At 47.6% G+C, this 16,482-nt stretch overlaps 1 protein-coding gene across 1 annotated transcript; it reads right to left on the reverse strand.

The window, feature by feature from the left end:
* Positions 1–2,208: 2,208 nt before the first annotated feature.
* Positions 2,209–16,244, reverse strand: LOC124106586 (proline-rich protein 2-like). The gene is made up of 2 exons (XM_046464258.2): positions 15,396–16,244; positions 2,209–12,107 (listed from the first exon to the last, which is right to left on the reverse strand). Exon 2 carries the CDS (start codon positions 3,559–3,561, stop codon positions 2,584–2,586), a length of 978 nt encoding a protein of 325 aa, XP_046320214.2. The 5' UTR covers positions 3,562–12,107; positions 15,396–16,244; the 3' UTR covers positions 2,209–2,583.
* Between the last annotated feature and the right edge of the window lie 238 nt (positions 16,245–16,482).

Here is a 16,482-nt window from a genome sequence, read left to right on the forward strand (position 1 = left end):
GTGTGTGCAGAGCTGGGGGTGGAACCCAGGGCTTCACACTTGCTAGGCCTGAACTCTCCCACTGAGCTCCATCCTCAGCCCTTGAAAGAATTTCAGATTGCCTTTGTTTTGTTAGAAGGGCTGGAAGTAAATGTCGGGCTTAGGATTTGCCGGACAATGTTCTCCCACTGAGGTCGGTCCCCAGCCCAAAGAATATTGAGATTTAAAAAAAGAAGGTTGCAAAGTCACAGAGCTGCTGGGGAGCAGGGGGTCCCCTGAGGCCCTGCCGGTGCCAGCTCTTCAGAGGACTCTGGAGGACATGGAAGCATTGGTGGCTTTCTCTGTTGGCTGGAGGGGCTACTGTCAAGACAGGTGCTGTGGCCCCTAGCAGGGAGAGCCCAGGGAGGCTGCTGGACCGCCACACTGGGCAGCACAACAGGAAGCCCGCCCCAGAGGTCACTGGCCCATGTTGAGAAAGCCTGCTCTGTGCCCTGCCCTGCCGCCCTCTGGCTCTGCTGTCACCTGCCCCAGCGCAGTCATCAACACTGAGAAACTCATGGTGGACAGAGATGAAGGAAACTCCCTAGTTTATTTGGATATTCCTAGAATTTCTGCTGAGGCCCTCTTTCTCCCCCACCCCCCACTCTGTGACAGTGTGTCCTTTCTCCTGACCCTGAGGTTTCTAAAGAAGCCTGCTCAGGTATTGGGTGACACCCTCCATTTGATATTGTCTGCTGTCAGCCAGGACATGGGAGTTGGGGAGAAGGAAAACAGGGGTGGGTGGGTGCAGGAGGGGGTCATGTCCACTGGACCTGGGGTGGGACTTTCCAACTGTGGCAGTTGGAAGGGCATCTCTAGGCCTCCCACTCAGGAGAGGGACTTGGGCTCACCCTGAAGGGACAAGTGTCAAGGAATCTGGGGACACGTGGTGCTGTCCTATAAGAGGTGAATCCCACTGGATGACCTTACCCGACAGCTGAAGTAGGAGTCCTGGGGAAAGGGGCTTTGGGATTCATGTCCACAGAAGGAAGCATCACATCACAGGGCAGCCTCTCAAAGAACTCATTATTTTGTGAACCCCACAGCTACTCAAAGAGTAGAACTTCTAAGGTAAAAAAGATGAAGAAGTAATACAGAGTCTTTACCTGGGCGTGGTTTTGACTCCACCAAGGAAATGTGTGTTTGTGGTGTGTGTGTACATATGTGTGTGTGTGTGTGTGTGTGTGTGTATGTGCACAGGGATGGGGTAGAGTGAGCGGTGGGGGTTGGACCTACATCCATGACTGGACAGAGCTTAGCATTTACAGGAGAGACCAGAGAGAAATAATAGAGCCCAAGGTTCAGGACAATCCTATCTTAGAGGGGACAGCCACCCCACATGCCCGATATGTCTCAATTGATGAAATCAGAGCCAAAGTCCTTCTTCTATGTCATTGACACACAGTGCCCTGTCCATTCAGCTACAAGCTTGATTTTTGAGTCTCCCCTAGAAGATCTAGAACTCCCCCTCTCTGTCTCTCAGAGCTTGCCATCCCTCCAGCTCCACCCCAAAACGTGTTGGTGTATTTCCTGGTCTCTCTTCTGCTCTACCCTGGACACCACGTTCCATGGGAAGAGGGACTGCTAGGGTTAGAGCTGTGTCCCCTGCCTCTCAACAGGAAGACCATGAAGCTCAAGTTCCAAAACTGTATGGAGACTTTGCATAGAAAGATCAGCCCAGGCAAAGTGTCCAAAGGCCCTGGCCTGGTTTCTGCCCTTCTTTATCACGTCAGAAACACAATTTCATACTTTTTATATCACTTGTATAGTGGAACAATATTAACTGTATTAAACAACACAGAATGTATGACATTATCACTAGTAATGTGCCCATTAATATTTCGAAATATTTCAACCAGCTTTGTTAATAAATGATTAATTGAATTCCTACTGAATTGACAACATACATGCTATGTAAAGGTTCAAATATACACAGAAATATGAATTAAAATACATTCTTTATATTTTAAATAATAGTTATATGAACTAATTCCTGCAGACGACATTGTGCTATACAAACTGTCTACTTCTAACCTTTATTGTTTGAAAATATGTAACTAAAATTTCTTCTTTTTTGAATGCAACTCAAGATTGGTAGCTTTCCAACAGTCTGGTTGTTTGGAAATTGGCTGGAGACACTGTGGACTGGCTCAGCTGCCCCTCAGAGACCAGGGAGGCTGCTCCCCCCCCCCCCCCATGCACAGGACAGCACCGACCACCGGAAGGTCAGGCCCCACCCTCTACAGTGTCCAGTTGGACAAACTACAGGGGAGAGTCTTGGAAAGAAAGAACAGGACAATGTCTAGGAAAACAACCTTCTCTATTCCTATCACTACTCTAGGACACAAGAAGCAGCGCTTAACTAAGAAATGGGCGGAGGGCGCCTCCCGGGTCAGTCTCTTCCCAGGGAGAAGCGGGAGTGGGCGGCCAGGGGTGAGGGGTCAACAGTCTCCTAGAGTGGGGGCTCCTCAGGTGACACAGAGGAGGGCTGAGGGTGGCAGACCTGTGAGTCCAAGCAGTGGCCAGTCCGCTGGTGGCCAAGCCTCCCCGTGGGGTAGAGCGGACTCAGTAGGAGACGATGATGACTGTAGGTCTGTATCTGAAGAAAATGGGGCCGTTGGGCCCTCTCGGGGCCGTCAGGGGCACCATGGGGCTGAGCGGCCTTTGGGGCTCAGGGGGGGTCCTCTGCTGAGGCTGCTGAGCAGGGCGGCCAGGCCCGAGGCCCGTGGACTGGGGGGCACCTGCACCCGGGTCTGCAGCTACAAGACGGTGCCCTTGGCCGGTGCAGTGCCTGCACCAGGGGACACAGCCGGCACCAACAGGCGAGGGACGTCTCGGGGGCAGGCTCTGCGGGGGTCTCCTGGGCACTGGGCCGTTGATTCCTGTCGCAGGACCCAGCTGGGGCGCGAAGGGCGGCGTCGCTCCCTTGCTGATCACAGGCACCAAAGCCGAGGGCCGGGGCTCCAGGGTCTTCGGGGGCTCCGGACTCTTCGGGGGCTCTGGAACCTCAAGCTTAGGGACCTTGGGCTCGGGGACCTCGGGCTCCAGCATCTCAAACCAGAGGGGCCCATCACACTTCCTCTTGCCCTTGGTGCACTTGCTGAGGGCCTGGAGCACGGTGGCCTTGGCGCACGGGTCTGGCGTGGGCTCCACGGGGGGGCCCTTGTAGCGGGTCCCTGGGCGCCGGGGGGCTTTGATGACGACTGTGACCCGGCTGTGGGCCCCAGGGCGCCTCCTGGATCCTGGAGGCTTGGTGTGGCCGGGGCGAGGAGCGCTGCGCCCCTGCTTCAAGATCTCCCAGAGGGACTGCTTGGGCTCAGTGGGCTGCGCAGCCGGGAGGTCCGCGGGCCCGATGCGGGGCAGGGCTCGGGAGAGGACAAAGAAGCCCGGGAAGACGAGCGCAGGATGGAAGAGCCCGGGGTCCAGGCGACGGCACACGGCCCTGCGGCTGGCAGAACCGGGCTCCCGCGCGCAGCCGGGCCGCGGCGCGGTCCAGGGACGGCGCGGGTGACTCTTTAGGCACCTGGTCAGGTAGCCGCCCATGAGAGCGGTGCGTGGGGGGCTGCTTCAGGATGGGCGGCGTCGAGCGAGATCAGAGACCAAAGGGGCACTGTCCGAGGGGCGTCGGTATCCAGGGGGCCCCAGTTGCTAGGGCCCCACAGGCCTCAACGTCACAGTGAGTGGCACGGGCGGGGCCTCGGGCCTGTGGAGGGCCAGGGAAGCCTCGTCCTCTGTCCTTCCACCGCGGGTCCTGTACCCTAGCAGGGCCTCGCTCCTGCCTCTACTTTTTTAGAATTCACAGGAAATATAAAAAGGGGACTTATTAGGTCGGCTCCTGCGACCAGAAGCTGCAGGCTGGAGAGCTGGGAGAACCAGGAGCCACACGATCCAGGAGGCTGGGCCCCGGACAAGGGGGATGCACCGTCTTCCCTGGTCCAAGCCCCAAGGCCTCTGGAAACTCCCTGCAGAATCACTGGCAGAGTCCACTTGGGAGGAGGGAAGAAGTCAGAGTCGACAACCTGAGTTGGTCGCAGGACCAATCAAGAGCCCGTTGGAGAAGAAGGGAGCTTGTCTCTGCTGGGCCTCCCTGTGCTATCCAAACAGTCATCCTATTGATCTGAGCTGCCCCCCCCCCCCGCTTTGGGAGGGGTCTCCTCTCCAATTGGCTCGGCCAGAAGCCAATCATTCCTAGACACACCCTCCTGGACACACCCAGAATCTTCTTAATCCTAATCGCTCTTAAACCAATCCACTTGACAATTCCACTTAACCATTTCAGCCATTGGAGAGGGGCATTGGCCACACTGTCCACATGAACATAGCTGGGCGTGGGGGAGCCCGCCTGCAGGGTCACCAGCTCAGAAAGTCTGAGGCAGGAGGATAGCAAGTTTGAGGCCAGCCTCAGCAACTAGTGAGGCCCCAAGCAGTTTAGCAAGACCATGTCTGTAGATTTAGGCGGAAAAGGGTTGGGTATGTGGCTGAGTAGTTAAGTGCCCCTGGACTCAACCCCTAGAAACCTCTCCCCCAAACTGACCATAATACACAGGGATGCGCTCTTAGGGGAAAACAAACAACTAATTTTATCAGGAAAGACGGTTATGTTTCGTCTCCTGGGATGGATGGATGTTAATGTCACTTTTTTCAATTTAGTGTTTAAGGAAATGGCTAAGATCATCCTGGATGATATAATTACACTGGCAGTGATGATTTTATATGAACTTTCCCACAAGGGTCAGCTCTACATGTTCATATATGATGGTTTCCTCTCCCAACACCAGTGCTATGTCCTTTCCTTCATTTCTATTGGTCATCTTGGAGTAGAGTGAGGCGCGTTTCCCACTAATGGCAGGAAACTTTTAATTTCAAAAACAAATCGTCAATGGGTTGTTGGGGAATTGATTGTACTGCTTATAAGTCTATTAAAGGTAGTGTGTATCCATCTTTTTTGAAGAAAATTTCCTTTTCAAAGCACACCTATGAGAAAGCAACCGGGAAGTCCCAAATGCTAAAATGGAAATATCTGGGGACAAAATACAGAAACTAAGGAGGCAACAAATTAGAGTGCGGCACCCATTCACCCAGGTTTAAAATGAGGACTGAGTGGTGAAGACAGTACTAGACTCACTGAGGAAGTGTCCAAAGTTTTGAGGTCACACAGGGCCAAGTGTCTGGCACTTAGGGTGGGGTCAGCCAGTGGGTGGAAGGGAATGAATGAGATACCTGTCTTCACTCCATGTGAGGTCATTTTTTTTTTTTTTTTTGCCAATTCTTTGTTTAAGAAAGGGTCTCCAGCTCTGTGATGTGAAAAGAGGTTTCTAAAAGAGTCAGATGGGATATGAAAGCAAGTGTGATTGCATTCCAGTAAAATCTTTCTTAGGTACCAAACAGGTTTAGGGTGGGTGTGGCCCCTGGGCCCTGGTTTGCACATCTCTGATAAAGAGCTATTAGCATTCATTAACGATGAAGAAAAGGAGCACTTGAACAAATATTAAAAATCACATCCAGTTTGACAAACTTCCAAGGAAACGGTAATGGAGATTGAATCCCGGAGCTGTCTGAGAGTAAAATATGTCCTCCTCACCAGGTACCAAGTCTGTTAGCTACTAAGTGGGATAGGCACGTTTACAGGCCAATTCCTAACACATCTTCAATATGGTGTTGGTTTTCTTCTAGCTAAAACTGTTTGGAGAAACTCACAAAGAACCAGCTGTGATATTTAAGATCCCAGGAACACTATTTATTGTTTTCTTTTAGGTTCCAAGATAATACTTGGATCATTTCATATTGAACTGAGCCTATCTAGAAAGGTTCACACCTGCCGTCTCTGTGACCCTCACCTGAGCATGCCCAGAGTGCTCAAGTCTGCCACCTTTAAATGTCTGTGTTCTCTGCCTGAACCTTTCACAGTGACTTTGAGCTGAGCATGCACAGACACGTGTCCACCAACTTCTTTTCTCCAACCATGATCCTGAACTGACCGTGTCAGAAATGTACATCCTCACCCAGAAATGCCCAGGGAGGGGCCCAGCCCCAACGTGAATATGGATAGACTCCCAGAATAAAATTCTCATGTTCCTTTCTTTGGGGAGAGCTTTGCTTTGCAGGCAGCCCCAGTGCTGTCCTTAATCACTGTAGGTAATACCTCTTCTCCATTTTTTTTATTTTCTTGCTGTGCCCAATAGCTGTGCATTCTTCAAGAAGTGGATCTCTTGCACTGGGTTGTGAGTGTTCATAGACAACTCACACAACTTAGTAATGATGAAAAAAAAAAAAAAACAACACTTTTCCCTTTCATGTACTGAATTGACAGTTTGCACCCGCAGACATTGTGCTCTTTGATGGAAGTCTTCTCTGCCTCTTGAAGTTCCAATAGCCCTTGGAGAGGTGCATTAAGATACATTGATTCTAGACAGATGGGCAATGTGGTATCAAGGTTTCCTAACAAAGCTAGGATGCCCCCATTCTTTGGAAGGTGGGAGGAAGAGGGAAGGCGAGGCTGAGTGGGGAAAACTCTCCCTAACCAGGGGAAGGCAGGGGGCATTAGGGAGAGTCAGGCTGCCGAAGAGACTTGGCATTGTTTCCTTGGGGTGACCTCTCCACTAAGTGGCCTATCTCAAGGACTATTAAAGGTGATGCACAGGGCCCCAGGTCTAATGGTTGTGGCCACCAGCATGGAGTGACATAATCCCAGTTCTACCCCACGTCTTTACTAAACACACATTCAGCAGTCAAGATGCTCACGGGGCCTTTTCCATTTCTAAAGTCTTTGAACATCTTTGATCTTCTCCAGCAGATAATAAAGTTGGCCGTCAAGATGCCATGTCTTATGTCGATGTGAATTTCTTCTTGCTATTTGCTTTTAAATCCTGTGCACACTTTAATCTTTCTCTAGAGAAGCAAGAACTTATTTTTGCATACCTTGGGATTGAACCACTGTAGTTTTACTGGAAGAAATGGAGGGCAGAAATCCATTCACAAGTAGGGTCGCTCAAGTGTGCCAGGGCTACGGGACAGTCACACACTGTGCAAGCTGAAATGCTAGGGTGTGTGTCTGAGTTTGTAGGACCATCTCTTCCACTTTGGCATGAAATCTGCTTTCTATTCTATAGTAGCCCTAAGTACTAAGAAAATCAAAGATTCATGCTATTTTTTCAAACATCCAAATTGAAACTAACTTTACAGATTAAGATATTCAGAGTATTCTCTCCATTTTTTTTTCCATATTTTGGAAAGTCAGAAGAATATTCCCATTATAGGAGGTAACAATAAAATATTGAGAGTCTGTCAACCTTGGAGTTATTCCTCCTGCCTCCAAGAAGGCACACTACATTTCCATTAAAGACAGAGTTACCTCCTACAGCCTTCAAGGGAAACTTTTATAAAACTGCATGCACATTCAGCTTCTGCCTGCATGAAAATATTTATCCTTAAAACCCCTGGTAGCCTGCAGACCTGGAAGAATATAACTCAAAATTAGTTTATATGCTGACAGTTACTACTCCCCCACTTCCTATAAAATATAATTTCTCTTGCTTAGAGTGTAAAGTCCTAATTATTCTTTACTTCCAGGTGGATCATGATGAAATATGGAGTGTTCTTGTAAAAGTCATACAGTAGTGTCTATGAGATTATATATCAAGCTTCAGATATAAAAGCTTGACAAACATTCAGCTCTATCCCACATAATCTGTTACAAAGCCAGTCTCTTCTGTAAAATAACCAGAGACCCGAGCAATGTAGGTTGCTGTAGGGAGTTGGCTCTGTGTTTTTGCTTTCATTACTTTTCTGAATCTACAAGAGGTGCAAGATTATCCGTCAGCTGAATGCAGCTATTTCTAGGGAATTAGTCTTTAGGATAAAGCCGCTATTGTGAGGTTGGCCGTCATACTCTCTTGGGTCAGGAAAGACACTGTCTAATTTTTAAAGATGATTATATGAGATCCTAACCCTGAGGAATCAATGAAATATCTTGGTGGTCAGGATCTTAATATTACGTATGGCAACTTACTCACTTAGCAGATCTAATTCTAGTGTCTATCCACAGGGTAGAAACTCTCACCCAGAAAGAGAATTCGTCTGGTATGGTTAGCCACATGACTCAAATATGCAAACATCCTGGAAAAGACAGAGGACGTTGGTTGCTGGAAAATAACAAAAAAATACCATTTCTGTCTCCCTCGTCCTTGTTTTTACTCCTGTATCAGATGGATCAACCGAATGACACCTATAGAAAGCTCTGGAATGTCCTAGGAAAGAGGTTGGATGGAAAAAACCAGACTAAGGAAGAGCATGCTTTTAAAATGAAGGCTGAGAAGATCCATCCAAGGTACCCTGAAGTTTTAGGAAAGGAATACCTTGTTCATCCCGTCTCACTCGTATGCATGGTGCAGTGATTATACACAGGAGTCAGGATGGATAACCCACAGACACATGACCCACGTGGGATTACACACAGACAGATAACCAGTGGTGTCTCACCAGGACAGATGCTCACAACAGCGGACACAGGTGTGTGAGTTGGGAAGGCAGGCGTGGGTCTAGACACCACCGAGTAGAGTCTGCCTTAGGCAGACGGATGAACGGTCCACTTGGATTACAGAGGAGAACCCTGGGGTAAGGGAGAGATGTGCTTACACAAGAGGGGATTTATCTTACTGAGAGGGAGGGGCTTAAAATAGACTGTGGAATGTGGCCTAAGGGGACAGAGAAAGGATTGGGACCTTACTCAGAAGAAGGAGATCCTCAAAGATCTCCCTGAGGAGGCTGAGGCAGGAGGATCATGGGTTCAAAGCCAGCCTCAGCAATAGCAAAGCGCTAAGCAACTCAGTGAGACCCTGTCTCTAAATAAAATGCAACATAGGGCTGGGGATGGGGCTCAGGGGTCGAGTGCCCCTGAGTTCAGTCCTTGGTATCAAAAAAAGAAGTCACTGAGTTTGCAGAGCTGGGTGAGGAGGGCCCAGGAGGACTGAGAAGGCCAGGCACGTGCTGTGGCCAAGGAGCGCTCCACAGACGTTTTCACGTGAGGGGGACCACAGCCAGACAGACCCCGGGTGATGTAACCTCAACAATGAGCAGTTGAGGTGGCAGCTTTCCCCTGCTTGCTCCTGTTCTGGGGAGACACACGTATTAAATTACGGGAGTTGGCAAACCCACTCCAGTTGCTAACAGGGAAAGAATGTTGTTGACTGGGAAGAGCCGGGGTGCAGAGGGACATGCCCGTTTCACAGCACGGGTGGAATCCCCACCGTCCGTAGGAAAAGAAGTGATGCAGACGTTGGATGCAATTTGATAAGATTTTGGTGTTGGAGAGAAATAAGGCGGATCGCGGCTCAGGATAGGGTTTTGGGGGAAACAACAAGAAAAGAAAGTGGAACTCTACAGGATGACGATTTGAATTTCATGAGAAAGAGATGACACGGTTTGAGCTCGAGGAACAGCTGGACAGAGGTCACATGTGATTTAAAATCGGAGACAAAGGACTTTCTGGCCCTGGTGAGGGGGGAAGGGGCTCGCGAGTTCATGGTTGGAGGCACTGGGTCTGGGGGGCCTGCTGCCCTGCAGGTGGAGGTGCTGCGAGGCAGCTCAAAGTGGCACCGGTCAGAGGGAGGCAGAGGGAGGCACTAGCAGGTGGTCCAGGCACGGGAGAGAATGGCCTCCCGCCTCCTTCTCCCTCCCAGGCTGGGTCCTCTGCCCTGCGTGCTCTGGCCAGGCCTTCCTTATCTGTGCCCTGCTTCTGTATGGAAAGGTGTCTGTGTGTCAGGAGCGCACAGAGGACGGGGGCTCACGGGGAAGAATGTGGTGCTCTTTCCCCTCCTCCATGTTAGCTCTGGGCTCTGCAGGCAATGCACAGGGTCTTTATTTTACATTTATCTCCCAAATTCAAGATCAGGCACTTCTAAGGCGGAGACCAGAATACATCCAGGGTTGGGAAAAAATGTCTACGTGTGTGTGCGCACATATGTGTGTGTGTGTGTGTGTGTGTGTGTATACACTCAGCCCTCCATATCTGTAGGCTGTACATCTGTGGATTCAACAGTATTCCCTCAAAAATACTTGGGGAAAACATTGCTGTTGTATGGAGCACATAAGGACTTTTCCTTGTTATATTTTTTTAATCTTTATTTATTTATTTATTTTTATGTGGTGCCTCACCCGTGGGAGGCAAGCGCTCTGCCACTGAGCCCCACCCCCAGCCCCCTTTTTCTCGTTAATAGTTCCTAAACGATACACTAGACCGACCATGCACGCCATAGTATTGACGTTGTATCGTAAGTCATGATGGTTTAAGGTGCATGGGGTATGTGCATGGGTTAGTTGCAAAGACTATGCTATTTTATGTAAAGGATTTGACTTCCCTTGGATTTGGGTATCCATGGGACAGTACTCTGGGAACCAATCTCCCAGAGACACTGAGAAATGACTGTATTTGTATAGGTGAGTGCATATGTCTGTGAATATATACACCCATGTACACTATGTTTATAGAAAATTTTACAGGACATATACACTATACAGAGGATGTACATCATATATATACAATATCATGCAATTAAAGGGTATTGCACATTATGTATGTATGTGTAGTATTTTAGCATAGTATTTCTAGCATCATAGACAATGCAATGAATGAAAAGTGAATGAAGCAGTTGGGTTTGATGGCGCAGGCCTGTAATCCCAGCGGCTCTGGAGGCTGAGATGGGAAGATCACAAGTTCAAAGCCAGCCTCAGCAACACAGTGAGGTCATAAGCAACTCAGGAGACCCTGTCTCTAGATAAAACATAAAAAAAGGGCTGGAGATGTGGCTCAGTGATTAAGTGCCCCTGGGTTTCATCCCTAGTGCCAAAAAAAAAAAAAAAAAAAAAATGAAGCTTCTTAACACATAGAAATAGTTCCATGAGATGTTTTAGGGAACCGTTATATAGTACCTGGACTTATACATAAAAATTGACCCCTTTGAATCTATTTAATCTCCAGAGAGCGGATTTCTCCAAAAGCCAGGAAGCTGTGATTCTGGTACTTGTAGAAAGTGTCATATCCGACCAACCTGCTCATGTGGAGCCTGCCTTTTTCCCAGGTGGTGGAAGATAATTATGAGCAATTGCTGCATCTAACTCTGCAGAGCTAGCGTTGCCTCTGCGAAGTTGAGTGCATTCTTTGCCTTCTCATCAAGACCAACTCCCATGAGGGAGGCAGGGTTCTGCTAGACTAATGAACCAATGGCCCTAGGGTCCCCAGGACAAGGGATGCCCCTGGCCGTCTCTCTCATTCCTGCCCTGGTTCCCTGAGCCCCTTCCAGGTGCTCCTACACGGCAGTCCCTACCAGCCCCGCACACTGAACAAGCCACAAACATCAAGGAACTTATTTTACAACTAAGATGTGCATGTCCTGTGAGACCCTCTTGTTTTGCTCAGTTGGTGACAAACATACTACTTAAGGGGAAAAAAAGAATGGAAACAAGGAAAACCAATGTGGGAATTCTTAAGTAACTTCACTCAACGGAGCATTAGGTAGCTGTCCAAAAAGGAACACAACCACAGTGTGACACCAAGGAAAAACAGGCATGCCACTTTCAAGAGAAAAACAAAAACTACAACAATGTGACAGTTTGTGTTCCCTTTAGAGAGAAGTGTGCTTGTGCACAAAGCCTGCAAATAACGGAAGTGCATAAATAGATGGCTCACAAGGTACGGCTTTCTTTCTTTTGGTGGCGGTCCTTGGGACGGAACCCAGGGACTCACCCGTGCTACACAAGTGCTCTACCACCGAGGTGCATCCTGCCCTGTTTTCTTGTTCAGTTTCCTTCACGACACCAAGACAATTGCACCAACAATAAACACCACAAAGATGTCTCCAGAGGTGAAATTGTTTTGCACCTCGTTCTTCCATAAGATACACAGGTGTGTGTCACGATAGAGCTCAAGACGCATGTGGAGGTCACTTACTGTAATTGGTGGGGTGTGGGGACGTGAAGTGAAGGGACACCTTGGCGCTCTTGAGGCGGGTCTGCCCCCAGTATGTGATGGCCTGCAGTTCCACGGTGTAGTCGTAATCTGGCTGAAGCCTCTCCAGGATCACGAAATTCTGGAGCTGCAAACAGAGGGAGTATCCCCGAGCCCCGTTAGAAACGGTCTTCGCCTCTCGTTTCCACAGCAAATCTTACCAGACATTGTGAAGCACGTCAACATTTAGCTTGCATGGACCTTCAACTTCCCAAGGTCAGACACTGTGTGGATTTGCACCATGGAAAATCCACTTTTACCGCGGATCAAAATAGATTTCATAAAAAGGCCAGAACCCGTTAAATAATAATTGTCCTAATTCAACAACTGCATGTGCAGGAGCAAATGATTTCAAACACACTTCCTTCTAGACAGCAGTCTGAACAGAAAAGAGGGCTCTTCCTAATGAAGTTACAAAGGCTTGTGTTGCCAGAGACCCGGGACAGTTATGAGATGGCATTAATTGCCCTTCTTTGCTAACTGTTCTACATCTCCTGAGTGCAGTTCCACCAAAAGTTACAAAACAAATCAGCTTCAAAAAAATGCTTGAAGATATTTCTGCCATCATTATTGTCAATGTCAAACACTGACCCAATTTTCTATAGATGCTGCTGCGATTGAAAGGAAGTAAAGCAAAACTGCATAATCGGCCTAGTATCTTGGGGACAAGACAGGAATTCTGCAAAGGCTAAAGGAGAAGGTGATGTCTCCAGGTGCACAGAGCAAGGTGGAATTAGAACTGAAGATTACACTTAGGAGAAGTTTAGTAAAGCCCCCTTCCAGGAACTTGTATTCAAGACAAAGAAGATCATTGCCTTAGAATTTAAAACACTCATTAAATAGAATGCACTTGGTCACTTAAAAAAGACAGGTGGTAGACAGGTGTAGTGGCACATGCCTATAATCTCAGTGACTCATGAGGCTGAGGTTGGAGGATCAGGAGTTAGACCAGCTTCTGGGTTCCCCATTTCCTTTAAGTAGGATTTATCTGTTTAATTGCATCTCGTTCTTCCTAAACTCTGTTTTCCGCCAGGTCAATTAAAATTCACTTTTCAAAGAGCCTTCACTTGGAAGTCCCCACTTTATTTAGTTACCATGGATATTAGAACGGCATCTTAAGAAATGGGAATAGTCGATCCCCAGGAAGAAATTCCTTGGTGTCTTATTTCTTTGGTGGTTTTCTGTTTTCTAATCTCATTGATCAGTTGGCCAAACTTTAATATCTCAAAGTGCAATAATTCATATAGAATGTAGCTTGTCTTTTTTCCACTGGAAAATACAAGACACTCATGAGATAGTGACCCATAATTTGGGCTACCCTGGGTGTTATGGTTTAGATATAAAGTGTCCCTCAAAAGAGAATGTTCAGAGGTAAAATGGCTATATTATGGGGTGTAATCCAATTGGTGCATCAATCCGCTGATAGGGATTAACTGGGTGGTAACTATAGGCAGGTGGAGTGTGTGTGGCTGCAGGAGGTGGGTCCTTGGGGGACATGCCTTTGGGATTTATATTTTGTCCGTGGTGAGCAGTCTCTCTCTCTCTCTCTCTCTCTCTCTCTTATTTGCCAAGTCCTGAGCTGGTTTCCTCCAGAACACCTTTCTGCCCTGATGTTCTGCCACACCTTGGGCCCAGAGCTATGGAGTCAGCCATCTATGGACTGAGACCTCGGGAACCATGAGCCCCAAATAAACTTCTCCTCTAAAATTGTTCTTTGTCAGTTCTTTTGGCCACTGCAGTGAAAAGGTGACTCAAACACTGGGCTCACGGATACTTAAATTAGTAACTGCACTGGATCATTGTGATTAATTTAATTTATGATTTATGCTTTGTTTATATAATGGGCATATGATAGACATCAGTTGCTCATATCCCAAGTGTATCTTTGATGCTGTCTGGTTACGAATGTCATAAAATGCCACCTGAAGTAGGGAACTTTAACATTTTATCATGTCATTTTTTTTTCCTTTGGATTCCAGTGATTTTACAACTGTAGCTCTTGAGCTATTTCTATCAGACAAAACATGGCAGGATTCTTCAACATAAGAAATCAACCTGTATGACAATATCTTCAAAATGAAAATAGTTTAACAGTTAAATATCGATGATATGGGCTTTTGGAGACATAATTTATAATTCTAAGTAGCACAGATATCAAAATCTTTAGTACAAAAAAAATCCTATCTTTTAAAAAGTATTTTTAAACAGAACTCATTTAGGAAATCAGCTTCATAAATGAGGGAGAAGAGTGTTTATATAAATGTTATAACATCAAAATAAAGGAAGGTACACCAAAAGTAAATCGAGCAGCTAACTCCTTTATGCACCAAAATGTCCTGTTCACTATGATTGAAATCTCACTGCAGAGAAGGGCTCAATGAAGATATAATTTTTGGCATCTGGATGATAAAGCCCTTCAGATTCTTCTTAAATCAGTGTGAAAAACACGTGGCCCAACTGTACTTTCTAAGTTGTGTGCAGGTGGAAAAGCTCGAAATAGGAGAATTATGAATATTTGCCTTTCAATTTACAAAGTTCTTTTAAGAGAGAGAGAGAGAGAGAGAGAGAGAGAGAGAGAGAGAGAGAGAGAGAGAGACCTGCGTATAAAGGACATCTTACATTATTTCATCTTTGTGGCTACATAGGTAAGAAGGACGTATGTTAATTGTGGCTTTGATTTCTGGAGGTGACGTTGTAACTGCCATTAGAATAAGAGTAGGTGAGTGGACTCAATTCAATTGTGATTGCCTAGGATGGGACAGAAACCCTTGGCACGCATGCTCCTTGGTGCTCAGTTACTCTAACAAATGCCTCAGAAGATCAACTTAGAAAAGGTCTGTCCTGGCTGACAGTTTTAGAGGTCTCAGTGGTCCTCTTTTTTTGGTGGGGTGGGTATGGGGATTGAACTCAGAGGTACTTGACCACTGAGCCACATCCCCAGCCATATTTTATATTTTATTTAGAGACAGGGTCTCACTGAGTTGCTTAGCACCTCACTAAGTTGCTGAGGCTGGCTTTGAACTCGCGATCCTCCTGTCTCAGCCTCCCGAGCTGCTGGGATTACAGATATGTGCCATGGTACCCACCTGGTGACCCCTTTGCTGTGGGCAATGTATTATGGCCAGAGTAGGTGCACAGTAAAATTGCTCTTCTCATTGCTTAGAAGCCAAGTGGTAAAGGAAGGGGCTGGGGTCCTATTGTCCCTTTCAAGGACACACCTCCAGTGACCCTTGGGTCCTAATGCCTGAGGACTCCACCCCCTCCCCACAGCTCCAAGCAGGAGACCAACACTTTTAGCTCAAGACGGGCCACTCTTCCGACTTGGGGTTCACATACACCCTGCGCGACGCAGCCCTCCCTCCTCATTCCCACTCACCCCGTCTGTGGTTTTTCTCCGCTTCTTCTTTGTAGGGACAAGGGACTTGTTGCTGACCGTCCAGCTCCAAAACACCTTGTAGTGGTGCACGGGGATATCTGGCTCCTCGGGGAGGTCCCAGGCAATGGTCACCGTGACGGTCCCGTCACTGTTGACGGTGGAGTTGGCCAGTTGGAGGTTAGCGGGGGCTGGTGGTGCCGACGGATCTGTAACCCCAGGGAAAAGAGAAGCCATCTCAGTCGCCGACCAGGGTCAGCAGCGTGACACCAATTTTATGTGCATTGTCATGTAATCCGATGACTTATGTACAATGTCCAGTTTTGCAGTTCTACCCATTCTGGTTTCTGAAAACCCAAATCTCAATTGGGTGCTGAAATCACCAACCTACAAAACTCTGTATGGAGAAGGCATCGTGTGATCGCAGCCGGAGGGTCTGCTCATCATTTCTAGTTGCAAATTGAGCTCAGGCAGCTGCCCCACACCACAGGCCACCTACAGATGCCCCCACAGCAGAACACAGCGCAGGGTTCCAGCTACAACGCCATCTGCACAGGAGGCCCAGAGAGACCATATCTAACAACGTAGAAGCCAGGAGAAAATGTACCCGTGTTGTGACTGTCAGGGATTCCAAGCTTTGGAACAAGGGCCAAGGGAGTTATATTAAAAAATTCCTAGCTTTCTGCAGTTTGGAGATTCCTTAGAAAACTTGGACTGGAACCACTATGTGATACAGCTATCCCAGTCCTTACTCTATACCCAAAGGACTGAAAATCAGCACACTACAGGGACACAGCCACATCAATGTATATAGCAGCTCAATTCACAAGAGCTAAACTGTGGAACCAACCAAGGTGCCCTTCAATAGATGAATGGATAAAGAAACTGTGGTTTATATACACAATGGAATATTACTCAGCCTTAAAGAAGAATGAAATGATGGCATTTGCTGGTAAATGGATGGATCTGGAGAATATCATGCCAAGTGAAATAAGCCAATCCCAAAGAACCAAAGGCCAAATGTTTTTTTTTTCTGATACGTGGATGCTGATTCACCATGGGGAGGGGATAGGGAAGAACAGAGGTACTT

The sequence above is a fragment of the Marmota monax genome, unplaced genomic scaffold, assembly GCF_021218885.2.
Source record: "Marmota monax isolate L192 unplaced genomic scaffold, Marmota_monax_Labrador192_F-V1.1 WCK01_AAM20220418_F8-fsc00260, whole genome shotgun sequence".
Classification (NCBI taxonomy): Eukaryota; Metazoa; Chordata; class Mammalia; order Rodentia; family Sciuridae; genus Marmota; species Marmota monax.